The sequence below is a fragment of the Bos indicus x Bos taurus genome, chromosome 29, assembly GCF_003369695.1.
Source record: "Bos indicus x Bos taurus breed Angus x Brahman F1 hybrid chromosome 29, Bos_hybrid_MaternalHap_v2.0, whole genome shotgun sequence".
NCBI classification, from domain to species: domain Eukaryota; kingdom Metazoa; phylum Chordata; class Mammalia; order Artiodactyla; family Bovidae; genus Bos; species Bos indicus x Bos taurus.
In genome coordinates this window covers 27,885,995-27,900,417 of record NC_040104.1, presented here as the reverse complement: position 1 = coordinate 27,900,417, position 14,423 = coordinate 27,885,995, and the positions used below count along the sequence as shown (strand labels likewise).

Genomic DNA, 14,423 nt, shown 5'->3' with positions numbered 1-14,423 from the left:
GAGACATTACTTTGCCAACAAAGGTCCATCCAGTCAAGGCTTTGACTGGACTATGGTTTTTCCAGTGGTCATGTATGGATGGGAGAGTTGGACTGTGAAGAAAGCTGAGCACCGAAGAATTGATGCTTTTGAACTGTGGTGTTGGAGAAGACTCTTGAGAGTCCCTTGGACTGCAAAGAGATCCAACCAGTCCATCCTCTAGGAAATCAGTGCTGAGTATTCATTGGTAGGACTGATGATGAAGCTGAAACTCCAATACTTTGGCCACCTGCTGCGAAGGACTGACTCACTGGCAAAGGCACTGATGCTGGGATCATGCAGGAGGAGGAGAAGGCGATGACAGAGGATGAGATGGTTAGATTCATCACCAACTCAATGGACATGCGTTTGAGTAATCTCAAGGAGTTGGTAATGGACAGGGATGTCTGGCATTTTGCAGTCCATGGGGTCACAAAGAGTCAGACACGACTGAGCGACTGAACTGAATTAATGACAATAGTAGTAGTAGGTAAGGGTGTAGGTATGGGAGTAACTGTAAATCCTGTCTCTAACTTATCATTGACACCTCAATTCTTGTTATCCAGGAAAATCTGCAGTTAAGTTTCCAACCACCACTTTGAAGTTTCTTTTTCACCTATATTATAAGGACACACATTGCCACAGTGGCTGAAGGACATAATTGACCAGGACCATCATTCTACCTCGGAGAAGGCAATGGCACCCCACTCCAGTACTCTTGCTTGGAAAATCCCATGGACGGAGGAGCCTGTTATGCTGCAATCCATGTGGTCCCTAAGAGTCGGACACCACTGAGCGACTTCACTTTCACTTTTCACTTTCATGCATTGGAGAAGGAAATGGCAACCCACTCCAGTGTTCTTGCCTGGAGAATCCCAGGGATGGGGGATCCTGGTGGGCTGACATCTATGGGGTCCCACAGAGTCGGACACAACTGAAGTGACTTAGCATAGCATAGCACATCATTTTACTTCTGTGTTACTTACCCTGTGTCTTACCTCTCTATTGCTCTTTCAGGTTCTCACCTTTAGTTTCCCAAATCTTTACTTCAGTCTAAGTAGTATCGCTGCATTCAGTTTTGATCTCCCCAGTCTGTCCATCATGCTATTAATCAGACTATGATTAGGCCATGCTGCTGCTGCTGCTGCTAGGTCACGTCAGTCGTGTCCGACTCTATGTGACCCCAGAGACGGCAGCCCACCAGGCTCTGCCATCCCTGGGATTCTCCAGGCAAGAACACTGGAGTGGGTTGTCATTTCCTTCTCCAATGCATGAAAGTGAAAAGTGAAAGTGAAGTCGCTCAGCCATGTTCGACTCTTCGCGACCCCATGGACTGCAGCCTACCAGGCTCCTCTGTCCATGGGATTTTCCAGGTAAGAGTACTGGAGTGGGGTGCCATCACCTTCTCCGATGATTAGGCCATAGCAGTCCTAAATGAAAAAAATCTCACGTGATCCTCAGCTGCTTACAGGATAAAGTCTAAATTCCAAAGCCTGACTCCATCCCCATCCTTTATCTCCAGGCTTATCACCTCTTATAACCTTCCCACACTCTTGTTTTGCTCCTGATAGTTGAATCTCATCATTCACTTTAATATATATTTTTATGCTTCTGCTTCTTTGTTCTTGCTTTTCCTTCTGTTTGGAATTTACTTTCCCCACATCTCTACTTGGATAAATTTCTCATACTTTAAGAATGTATTCAAAGGTCACCTATTCTGTGAAGTCATTCCCTATTCCTTTCTTCATTCTCCCAGAATAGAGCATACTTCTTTATCTTATGTTCGCACAACAAATAAATTGTTCATGACTCTACCATAGCATGACAGGTGGTTAATTGTGTATCCATTTCCTCATTCATCTCCATTATTATCAATATAAATGTAACCATTCATAGTAAAATGCTACATTTTCTGGAAACTAATAAACTTGAGACCTCTCTATTTTTCCACATAGCATAGATAGAAAATAAAAGGTATCTCCATAAGGTCCATGACAAATTTATGAAAGGAAAAGCCACAAATGGGTATCTATGAAAAGAAATTGGGCTATAACTTAAGATTTAGGGATGAAGCCTAAAGAGAGAACCATTTTTCATTCTGGATTTCTGTGATCTGGAGGAACATGCATCCCCCAAAATTAGGCAATTATTCTGTGCCTAATCAACTTAGTTGTCTTAAGGTGCCCACAAGCATTGTCACTGTCAAGGAGGTACATTTCACTTAAATGGAACCCACGTCCATTTGTGCTAGCCCAGGTTTATCACTGAACTCCATTCAGCTGTGGATATGTTCCAAGGCCTCTTTTTCAATTGACATGAAACATTAGCTAACCTGATGTACTGATTCTCAAGGATGAAAGAACTCTAACCTTGCTTCTTTCAACAGTATGCCTTGACCTGTGGTTGGCTTTTGTGATTCTGCTTGTGTGATTTGTTTTTATTTGAATTGGAAACATCCAGAGTATGATTAAAAAGCCAGCATTTCATAACTTAACCTTGATTTTACTTAGCCTCTGAGATGATGCCATAATAATAGTTCAGTTACATGCCTAAGTACTGGAAATATTTCTTATCAAATCAGAATAGAATACTTACAACTGAAAATAGTGGAAACAAAGGGGATTACAAATAAGTTCATTTTTTGAAGATGATCTACAGAATTTGATGCAGGCTTCTTGGTTCAGCTCCTAAAGCCAGATCTCCTTTTATTCTACAACCTCTTGCAAGCTGTGCTATTCACAGGTAATTTTTCTTTTTTAAAAGACTTATGAAACTAACTCTGCTCAGTACTTTATTCATAAAGGAGGGATAGTGGAGACACATTATATTAACAAAATAAGATGACAGAGTTTGTAACTTTCCTGTGGCAATGTCAGTCTAATTCCTAAAAGTCATCAGAGATACTTTAGGAGTCAGAGCAGCATAAATCAACTCAGTCTTTGGATTATTAACACAGCCAATAAATGAGGTTTTGGAAAATTTTTAATGATTGGTAAGTGCCCTGCTTTATCATAGACTTTAATAAAACAACTGAAAAATAACTTTTGGTTCATATTGGTCAAGACTCAACTAAAATCCCTTGCCTGTTCTAGAATCAGGGACATGAACGTGAACATGAAGTCGCTCAGTCATGTCCAACTCTTTTGAACCCATGGACTGTAGCCTACCAGGCTCCTCTGTCCATGGGATCTTCCAGGCAATAGTACTGGAGGGACATAGAAAGCTTTAAAAATAGAATGGGGCCAGGTTGTGGCCTCCACAAAGGTTTGGTAAAGTAATATTTTCTAGAATAGAATTAGTAAAGGAATTCATTTTGCTGTCTGAATGGAGACCTAATTGCCAACCTCTCCCATAAACCTTTCTCAGCCACTCTAACCCACAATCTTTTCTCTCAAAAACTTTTGCTCTAAGTCAGTGCCACATACTTAAATACTGTACTTAATAACCTGAAGACTGCTTGAGGGAATGTCCTTACATAGTCATTAAAATAGTGGTGAGTTGAGCATTGAGCTCAATCCAGTTGGGTTGACTGATTACTTAATTGGTTTTATAAATATCAACATATGTCATATATAGTTTTCTCATTTTGCTACATGTCCTGTAACTCTAAGATTTGGAGCAAACAAGTAAACTTCAAATCCCAGCCTACAAATTTATATCTTGTGATATTAAGTGCACAATTACTTGCCCTAAAACTTGGAAACTCAGTTTGTCTTTCAGAGTCATGCTATATTAAAAGGGATGCTGTTTGTAAATTATAGGATGCTTGGACCTAAATGTCCATTGACAGAGGAATGAATAAAAAAGATGTGGTACTTACATACAATGGAGTATGACTCAGCCATTAAAAAGAACAAAATAATGCTATTTGCAGCAACATGAATGGACCTAGAGATTATCATACCAAGTGAAGTAAATCAGACAAAGAGAAATATCATATGCTATTCCTTATACATGGAATCTAAAGAGAAATGATACATATGAACTTATTTACAAAACAGAAACAGACCCACAGACTTAGAGAATGAACTTATGGTTACCAGCAGGGAAGGGTCGGGGAAAGGGATATTAGGGAGTTTAGGATCAACATGTACGTAATGGTATATTTAAAATAAATAACCGATAATGACACACTATATAGTACCAGGAACTCTGCTCAGTGTTATGTGGCAGCCTGGACAGGATGGGAGTTTAGGGGAGAAAGGATACATGTATAGCTGAGTTGTTTTTCTGCACACCTGAAACTATCAGAACATTGTTAATCAGCTATACTCCAATATAAAATAAAAATCTGAAAAAAAGATTACAGATTTTGATTAAAATAAATCAATTTTAATGTGCTAGGAAAAAAGAAAAACATAACACACTAAAAGTATTTGTAACCTATTGAACGATACATGACTAATAAAACAATTACAGGATGCTTGGCATATAGGAGGTGCCTAATGACTGGGAGCCATGGACCTAAATCTAAGTACGGGGAACAAGGTTTATATACACTGGAGAAGGAAATGAAAACCCACTCCAGTATTCTTGCTGGGAAAAATCCCATGGACAGAGGAGCTGGTAGACTACAGTCCATGGGGTCTCAAAGGGTTGGACATGACCTAGCTACTAAACAACAACAAAGTTGTTCATATACAAGGAAGAATGGCTGTTATGGAGCAATGATCTAAACACTTAGGAGGGGAGGAGCTAAGATGGCAGAGGATAGGACAGGGAGACCACTTTCTCCCCGACAAATTCATCAAAAGAACATTTAAACGCTGAGTAAATTCCACAAAACAACTTCTGAATGCCGGCAGAGGACATCAGGCACCCAGAAAAGCAGCCCTTTGTCTTCGAAAGGAGTTAAGAAAAAATATAAAAGACAAAAAAAAGAGACAAAAGAGGGAGGGACAGAGCTCCATCCTGGGAAGGGAGTCTTAAAGAGAGAGAAGTTTCCAAACACCAAGAAACACTCTCACTGCCGAGTCTGTGCCGAGCTTTGGAAGCACAGAGGGCAACATAACAGAGAGGAAAAATAAATAAACAATTAAAACCCACAGATTATGAGCCCAACAGTAACTCCCCCAGTGGAGAAGCAGCGCAGACGCCTGCACCCGCCACTAGCAAGCGGGGGCTGGGCAGGGAGGCGTGGGCTGCATCGCTTAGAGTAAGGATCTGGGCTGAATGCCCTGAGCGCTACCTGAGCGAACTAACTTGGGCTAGCAAACCAGACTGTGGGATAACTACCAGGCAAAAAGCCAGCCCTAACATAAGACACTGCCAGGCCCACGAACAGAACAAAGGACTGAACAGGGATAGCTGGCTGCAGACCATGCCCCTCTGGTGACAGGCAGCCAGAGCCGGAAGGGGGCAATCGCAGCCCCAGAGAGACATTACCTACAAAACTGAGAGCAGGCCTCTTTGCTAAATGAGACTTCTTGGGGCTCTGGACAGTCAACATCTGCCTGAGAAGGTGCGCAGGTTGTACACCCAGAAAACTGAGCGGCAGGGAGGCAATAAGTCGCAGCGACCGCACTCGCCAAACACCTCATCACCTGAGCTGCTCAGACCTGGGAAGGGCACAAAACGCAGGCCCAACAGAGTCTGCGCCTCTGAGGACTACCCGAGTGCCTGAACCTGAGCGGCTTAGACCTGGGAGGTGCATGCAGCCCAGGGCCGGCCTCAGATAGTTCCTGGCGGAGCAACCTAGAGCCTGAGCAGTGTGGGCAGGGAAGGTACACGCGCCGTGAGCGGGAGCAGGCCCAGTGTGGCTGAGGCACTGCGAGCACACTCCAGTGTTATTTGTTTGCAGTGTCCCACCCCCCCCCACAGCGCGACTGAACAAGTGAGCCTAAAAAAAAAAAAAAAAAGTGTCCACCACCACCCCCTTGTGTCAGGTTGCAAATCAGACACCGAAGAGACCAGCAAACAGAAGCTAAAACAGAGGGAACCACCTTGGAAGCGACAGGTGCAATAGATTAAAACCCTGTCTTTAGTACTGACTACATAGGAAGGGGCCTATAGATCTTGAGAAATATAAGCCGGACCAAGGAACTAGCCAAAAATGAAGTGACCCCACAATACCCACAACAATAACCAGAGAAAGTCCTAGATATATTTTTACTATCATTTTTTCTTTCTTTTTTTAATTTTTTAAAAAATTTTAAGTATTCTATTACTCCTTTAATTTTCACTTTTATAACCTACTATTACTTTGCAAAAAAACAAAGAACAGATTTTTTAAAAAGCAAACTCCATATATATATTTTTTATAATTTTTGTGACTTTTTCTTTTTTTTTCTCTTTTTTTTTCTTCTTCTTTAACATTGTATTTTTGAAATTCCAAACTCTACTCTAGATTCTTAATTTTTGCTTTTTGGTATTTGTTATCAATTTTGTACCTATATTTTTTTTTTATAATTTTTGTGACTTTTTTTTCCCTCTTTCTTTTTCTTCTTCTTTTCTTTAACACTGTATTTCTGAAATTCCAAGCTCTACTCTAGATTTTTAATTTTTGCCTTTTGGTATTTGTTATCAATTTTGTACCTATATTTTCTTTATAGTTTTTGTGACTTTGGTTTTGTTTTTTCTCTTTTTCTTCTTCTTTTCTTTAGCATTGTATTTTTGAAATTCCAAACTCTACTCTAGATTTTAATTTTTGTTTTTTGTATTTGTTATCAGTTTTGTACCTTTAAAAACCCAATCTTCAGTACCCATATTTACGTGGGAACAAGATTACTGGCTTGACTGCTCTCTCCCCCTTTGGACACTTCTTTTTCTCCACCAGGTTGCCTGTGTCTCCTCCCTAACCCCTCTCTACTCTACCCAACTCTGTGAATTTCTGTGTGTTCCAGACAGTGGAGAACACTTAGGGAACTGATTACTAGCTGGATCTGTCTCTCTCCTTTTCATTCCCCCCTTTTATCCTCCTGGCCACCTCTGTCTCCTTCCTCCCTCTTCTCTTCTCTGTATAACTCTGTGAACATCCCTGAGCGGTCCAGTTGTCGAGTGCACATAAGGAAGTGATTACTGGATAGCCTGCTCTCTCCTCTACTGATTCCACCTCATCTCATTCGGGTCACCTCTAACTCCCTCTTCCCTCTTCACTCCTCCATGTAACTCTGTGAACCTCTCTGGGTGTCCCTCACTGTGGAGAAACTATTCACCTTTAACCTAGATGTTTTATCAATGGTGCTGTATAGAAGGAGAAGTTTTGAGACTACTGTAAAAATAAGACTAAAAACCGGAAGCAGGAGGCTTAAGTCCAAACCCTGACTCCAGGGAACTCCTGACTCCAGGGAACATTAATTGACAGGAGCTCATCAAATGCCTCCATACCTACACTGAAACCAAGCACCACACAAGGGCCAACAAGTTTCAGAGAAAGACATACCATGCAAATTCTCCAGCAACACAGGAACACAGCCCTGAGCTCCAATATACAGGCTGCCCAAAGTTACTATAAAACCCTAGACATCTCATAACTCATTACTGGACACTTCATTGCACTCCAGAGAGAAGAAATACAGCTCCACCCACCAGAACACTGACACAAGCTTCCCTAACCAAGAAACCTTGACAAGCCACCTGTACAAACCCACACACAGTGAGGAAACTTCACAATAAAGAGAACTCCACAAACTGCCAGAATACAGAAAGGACACCCCAAACTCAGCAATATAAACAAGATGAAGAGACAGAGGAATACCCAGCAGGTAAAGAAACAGGATAAATGCCCACCAAACCAAACCAAAGAGGAAGAGATAGGGAATCTACCTGATAAAGAATTCTGAATAATGATAGTGAAATTGATCCAAAATCTTGAAATCAAAATGGAATCACAGATAAATAGCCTGGAGACAAGGATTGAGAAGATGCAAGAAAGGTTTAACAAGGACCTAGAAGAAATAAAAAAGAGTCAATATATAATGAATAATGCAATGCTGCTGTCCGACTCTGTGCGACCCCATAGACGGCAGCCCACCTGGCTCCCCCATCCCTGGGATTCTCCAGGCAAGAACACTGGAGTGGGTTGCCATTTCCTTCTCCAGAATAATGCAATAAATGAGATCAAAAACACTCTGGAGGCAACAAATAGTAGAATAGCAGAGGCAGAAGATAGGATTAATGAATTAGGAGATAGAATGGTAGAAATAAATGAATCAGAAAGGAAAAAAGAAAAACGAATTAAAAGAAATGAGGACAATCTCAGAGACCTCCAGGACAATATTAAACGCTACAACATTTGAATCATAGGAGTCCCAGAAAGAAGAAGACAAAAAGAAAGACCATGAGAAAATACTTGAGGAGATAATGGTTGAAAACTTCCCTAAAATGGGGAAGGAAATAATCACCCAAGTCCAAGAAACCCAGAGAGTACCAAACAGGATAAACCGAAGGCAAAACACCCCAAGACACATATTAATCAAATTAACAAAGATCAAACACAAAGAACAAATATTAAAAGCATCAAGGGAAAAACAACAAATAACACACAAGGGAATTCCCATAAGGCTAACAGCTGATCTTTCAATAGAAATTCTTCAAGCCAGGAGGGAATGGCAAGACATACTCAAAGTGATGAAAGAAAATAACCTACAGCCCAGATTACTGTACCCAGCAAGGATCTCATTCAAATATGAAGGAGAAATCAATCAAAAGCTTTACAGACAAGCAGAAGCTGAGAGAATTCAGCACCACCAAACCAGTTCTCCAACAAATACTAAAGGATATTCTCTAGACAGGAAACACAAAATGAGTGTGTAAACTCAAACCCAAAACAATAAAGTAAATGGCAACAGGATCATACTTATCAATAATTACCTTAAATGTAAATGGGTTGAATGCCCCAACCAAAAGACAAAGACTGGCTGAATGGATACAAAAACAAGACCCCTACATATGTTGTCTACAAGAGACCCACCTCAAAACAGGGGACACATACAGACTGAAAGTGAAGGGCTGGAAAGAGATTTTCCATGCAAATAGGGACCAAAAGAAAGCAGGAGTAGCAATACTCATATCAGATAAAATAGACTTTAAAACAAAGGCTGTGAAAAAAGACAAAGAAGGTCACTACATAATGATGAAAGGATCAATCCAAGATGAAGATATAACAATTACAAATATATATGCACCCAACGTGGGAGCACCGCAGTATGCTAACAAGTATGAAAGGAGAAATTAACAATAACACAGTAATAGTGGGAGACTTTAATACCCCACTCACACCTATGGATAGATCAACTAAACAGAAAATTAACAAGGAAACACAAACTTTAAACGATACAATAGACCAGTTAGACCTAATTGATATCTACAGGACATTTCACCCCAAAACAATGAATTTCACCTTTTCCAAGTGCACACAGAACCTTCTCCAGGATAGATCACATCCTGGGCCATAAATCTAGCCTTGGTAAATTAAAAAAATTTGAAATCATTCCAAGCATCTTTTCTGACCACAATGCAGTAAGATTAGATCTCAATTACAGGAGAAAAACTATTAAAAATTCCAACATATGGAGGCTGAACAACACGCTGCTGAATAACCTGCAAATCACAGAAGAAATCAAAAAAGAAATCAAAATTTGCATAGAAACAAATGAAAATGAAAACACAACAACCCAAAACCTGTAGGACACTGTAAAAGCAGTCCTAAGGGGGAAGTTCATAGCAATACAGGCATACCTCAAGAAACAAGAAAAAGTCAAATAAATAACCTAACTCTACACCTAAAGCAACTAGAAAAGGAAGAAATGAAGAACCCCAGGGTTAGTAGAAGGAAAGAAATCTTAAAAATTAGGGCAGAAAGAAATGCAAAAGAAACAAAAGAGACCATAGCAAAAATCAACAAAGCCAAAAGCTGGTTCTTTGAAAGGATAAATAAAATTGAGAAACCATTAGCCAGACTCATCAAGACACAAAGGGAGAAAAATCAAATCAATAAAATTAGAAATGAACATGGAAAGATCACAACAGACAACACAGAAATACAAAGGATCGTAAGAGACTACTATCTACAATTATATGCCAATAAAATGGACAACGAGGAAGAAATGGACAAATTCTTAGAAAAGTACAACTTTCCAAAACTCGACCAGGAAGAAATAGAAAAGCTTAACAGACCCATCACAAGCACGGAAATTGAAACTGTAATCAAAAATCTTCCAGCAAACAAAAGCCCAGGTCCAGACGGCTTCACAGCTGAATTCTACCAAAAATTTAGAGAAGAGCTAACACCTATCCTGCTCAAACTCTTCCAGAAAATTGCAGAGGAAGGTAAACTTCCAAACTCATTCTATGAGGCCACCATCACCCTAATACCAAAACCTGACAAAGATCCCACAAAAAAAGAAAACTACAGGCCAATATCACTGATGAACATAGACGCAAAAATCCTTAACAAAATTCTAGCAATCAGAATCCAACAACACATTAAAAAGATCATACACCATGACCAAGTGGACTTTATCCCAGGGGTGCAAGGATTCTTCAATATCTGCAAATCAATCAATGTAATACACCACATTAACAAATTGAAAAATAAAAACCATATGATTATCTCAATAGATGCAGAGAAAGCCTTTGACAAAATTCAACATCCATTTATGATAAAAACTCTCCAGAAAGCAGGAATAGAAGGAACATACCTCAACATAATAAAAGCTATATATGACAGACCCATAGCCAACATTATCCTCAATGGTGAAAAATTAAAAGCATTTCCCCTAAAGTAAGGAACAAGACAAGGGTGCCCACTTTCACCATTACTATTCAACATGGTTTTGGAAGTTTTGGCCACAGCAATCAGAGCAGAAAAAGAAATAAAAGGAATCCAAATTGGAAAAGAAGAAGTAAAACTCTCACTGTTTGCAGATGACATGATCCTCTACATAGAAAACCCTAAAGACTCCACCAGAAAATTACTAGGATTAATCAATGAACACGGTAAAGTTGCAGGATATAAAATCAACACACAGAAATCCCTTGCATTCCTATACACTAATAATGAGAAAATAGAAAGAGAAATTAAGGAAACAATTCCATTCACCATTGCAATGAAAAGAATAAAATACTTAGGAATATATCTACCTAAAGAAACTAAAGACCTATATATAGAAAACTATAAAACACTGGTGAAAGAAATCAAAGAGGACACTAATAGATGGAGAAATATACCATGTTCATGGATTGGAAGAATCAATATAGTGAAATTGAGTATACTACCCAAAGCAATTTATAGATTCAATGCAATCCCTATCAAGCTACCAATGGTATTCTTTACAGAGCTAGAATAAATAATTTCACAATTTGTATGGAAATACAAAAAACCTCGAATAGCCAAAGCAATCTTGATAAAGAAGAATGGAACAGGAGGAATCAATCTGCCTGACTTCAGGCTCTATTACAAAGCCACAGTTATCAAGACAGTATGGTACTGGCACAAAGACAGAAATATTGATCAATGGAACAAAATAGAAAGCCCAGAAATAAATCCATGCACCTGTGGACACCTTATCTTTGACAAAGGAGGCAAGAATATACAATGGATTAAAGACAATCTCTTTAACAAGTGGTGCTGGGAAAACTGGTCAACCACTTGTAAAAGAATGAAACTAGAACACTTTCTAACACCATACACAAAAATAAACTCAAAATGGATTAAAGATCTAAACCTAAGACCAGAAATGATAAAACTCCTAGAGGAGAACATAGGCAAAACACTCTCTGACATACATCACAGCAGGATCCTCTATGACCCACCTCCCAGAATATTGGAAATAAAAGCAAAAATAAACAAATGGGACCTAATTAACCTTAAAAGCTTCTGCACAACAAAGGAAACTATAAGCAAGGTGAAAAGACAGCCTTCAGAATGGGAGAAAATAATAGCAAATGAAGCAACTGACAAACAACTAATCTCAAAAATATAGAAGCAACTCCTACAGCTCAATTCCAGAAAAATAAATGACCCAATCAAAAAATGGGCCAAAGAACTAAATAGACATTTCTCCAAAGAAGACATACAGATGGCTAACAAACACATGAAAAGATGCTCAACACCACTCATTATCAGAGAAATGCAAATCAAAACCACTATGAGGTACCATTTCACACCAGTCAGAATGGCTGCAATCCAAAAGTCTACAAGCAATAAATGCTGGAGAGGGTGTGGAGAAAAGGGAACCCTCTTACACTGTTGGTGGGAATGCAAACTAGTACAGCCACTATGGAGAACAGTGTGGAGATTCCTTAAAAAACTGGAAATAGAACTGCCTTATGATCCAGCAATCCTACTGCTGGGCATACACACTGAGGAAACCAGAATTGAAAGAAACACGTGTACCCCAATGATCATCACAGCACTGTTTATAATAGCCAGGACATGGAAGCAACCTAGATGTCCATCAGCAGATGAATGGATAGGAAAGCTGTGGTACATATACACAATGGAGTATTACTCAGCCACTAAAAAGAATACATTTGAATCAGTTCTAATGAGGTGGATGAAACTGGAGCCTATTATACAGAGTGAAGTAAGCCAGAAAGAAAAACACCAATACAGTATGCTAACGCATATATATGAAATTTAGAAAGACGGTAATGATAACCCTGTATACGAGACAGCAAAAGAGACACTGATGTATGGAACAGTCTTTTGGACTCTGTGGGAGAGGGAGAGGGTGGGATGATTTGGGAGAATGGCATTGAAACATGTATAACATCATATAGGAAACAAGTCGCCAGTCCAGGTTCGAGGCACGATACTAGATGCTTGGGGCTGGTGCACTGGGACGACCCAGAGGGATGGTATGGGGAGGGAGGAGGGAGGAGGGAGGAGGGAGGAGGGTTCAGGATGGGGAACACATATATACCCATGGCGGATTCATTTTGATATATGACAAAACCAATATAATATTGTAAAGTTTAAAAATAAACAAATGGGAAAAAAAATCCTGCAAGCCTCACAGCCAAAAACAAACAAACAAACAAAAAAACACTTAGTAATACAGCTTTCCTAAATATGTGCCTCCAGGTCTGGAGCTGTGACAGACTTGAAGGCAGGTGAATGAACTGGGTGACTTCAAAGTTCATTTCTACTCTGTTTCCAGGAAGCACGCTGAGTTCATCAGGAGACCAGCTCTCTACAAGGCTACTGAGGAAGTAACTTCTCACAGTTCCCATGCCCATAAAGCCAAAGAGTAAACAGTGTCATTCAAACAGACATAAAAATACAATGTAAGAGCTACAGAAAATGTAATATCAAAGGAAACTGAATAGGCAAGATCAATAAAAGAAAGCACAAAGGAATCAAACACTTTAATAGGCCCACTTTGCAGAGCATAATGCAAAACTAGTCGATGACAGAAATTTATTTTCATAAGCATTAAACTCACTTCCAAACAACTTAATGTAAGGAATTACTCAGCACTGAGCACAACAAAAAGACATCATTTACCAGACAGCCTCGTACTTTCATCATCCTGTGTTCACAATGTGTCAGAGGTTCACCTGTCTCTGGCCACTACAAGCCTCTGAGCCTTGCTTTCTGGATGATGTCACCAGAAGAGTGAGCAAGTTCATGCAGGTCATCATTTCAGGGAAAGAGAAGGTTTAATCAGTAAGACTGTAAAAGTAGGAGATGACGGCTCATTAAAGCTCTCACCCAACCAACCTTAAAGGCACTGCCGGCTCTCAGTAGGGGGACTCACTGGCTTCTCTGCTCTGCTCCCCCTGTGTTCAGCAGTCTCTTTGCAACCCCGACACCTCACCTCATTCCCAGCAAGTCTGCCTGCCACCCAGCATCATCATTAGCTGTAGTGGGGATTAGAACAGAATCCTTTTCAGGAACCATAGGAGACCTGTGAACCAACAACTGGGTGGAAACAGATGGGGAGGGAGAGCAGAGGGGGAAGGAAAGAACAGTGACAGTTTCCAGTGCACCACACCAGCCTCACCTTGCAGGAACAGACTGAACACCTGTCTTCTTTCAGAGTCCACACCTGCCCGTTGCGCTTCAGCCCTCCTTCATGGGGGCAGTCACCAGAGCAGGAGGGCCCAGAGGGACAGAGGCAGTCAAAGCCCCCTGCCAGGTTGATGCAAGCAGAATCATTCCAACAGGTATGGGTTCTTAAGGCACATTCATCAATGTCTGCAAGAGAGAAAGCAGGGAGCTTTAGACTCTAGCCAAGATGATTATTAGAAAGTCAATCACTGACTGTAGCACTAGTTAACATCATTGTTTGCTTTGTGTCAAGTACTGCGCCAAGCTGTTCACATGCCTTATCTCCTTTACTCTGCAAAGTAGCTCTGTGTAGGACAATCTGTTCTTATCTCTAGTTGGGAAATGATGGAGCTGAGGCTCCTGTAAGTTAAATAGCATGCCCACTGTCATATAGCTAATAAGTGGCCAG

The 14,423-nt window shown here is 40.2% G+C and overlaps 1 protein-coding gene across 3 annotated transcripts in view; it reads right to left on the bottom strand.

Annotated features, from left to right (window-relative positions):
- The window catches only part of NELL1 (neural EGFL like 1), a 1,041,756-nt gene that overhangs the window by 31,889 nt on the left and 995,444 nt on the right, over window positions 1–14,423 (bottom strand). For all 3 annotated transcript variants that reach the window (XM_027532215.1, XM_027532213.1, XM_027532214.1), the window contains one exon: window positions 13,968–14,161. In XM_027532215.1, the coding sequence (XP_027388016.1) occupies window positions 13,968–14,161 (194 nt within the window). The remainder of the gene's footprint in view (window positions 1–13,967; window positions 14,162–14,423) is intronic.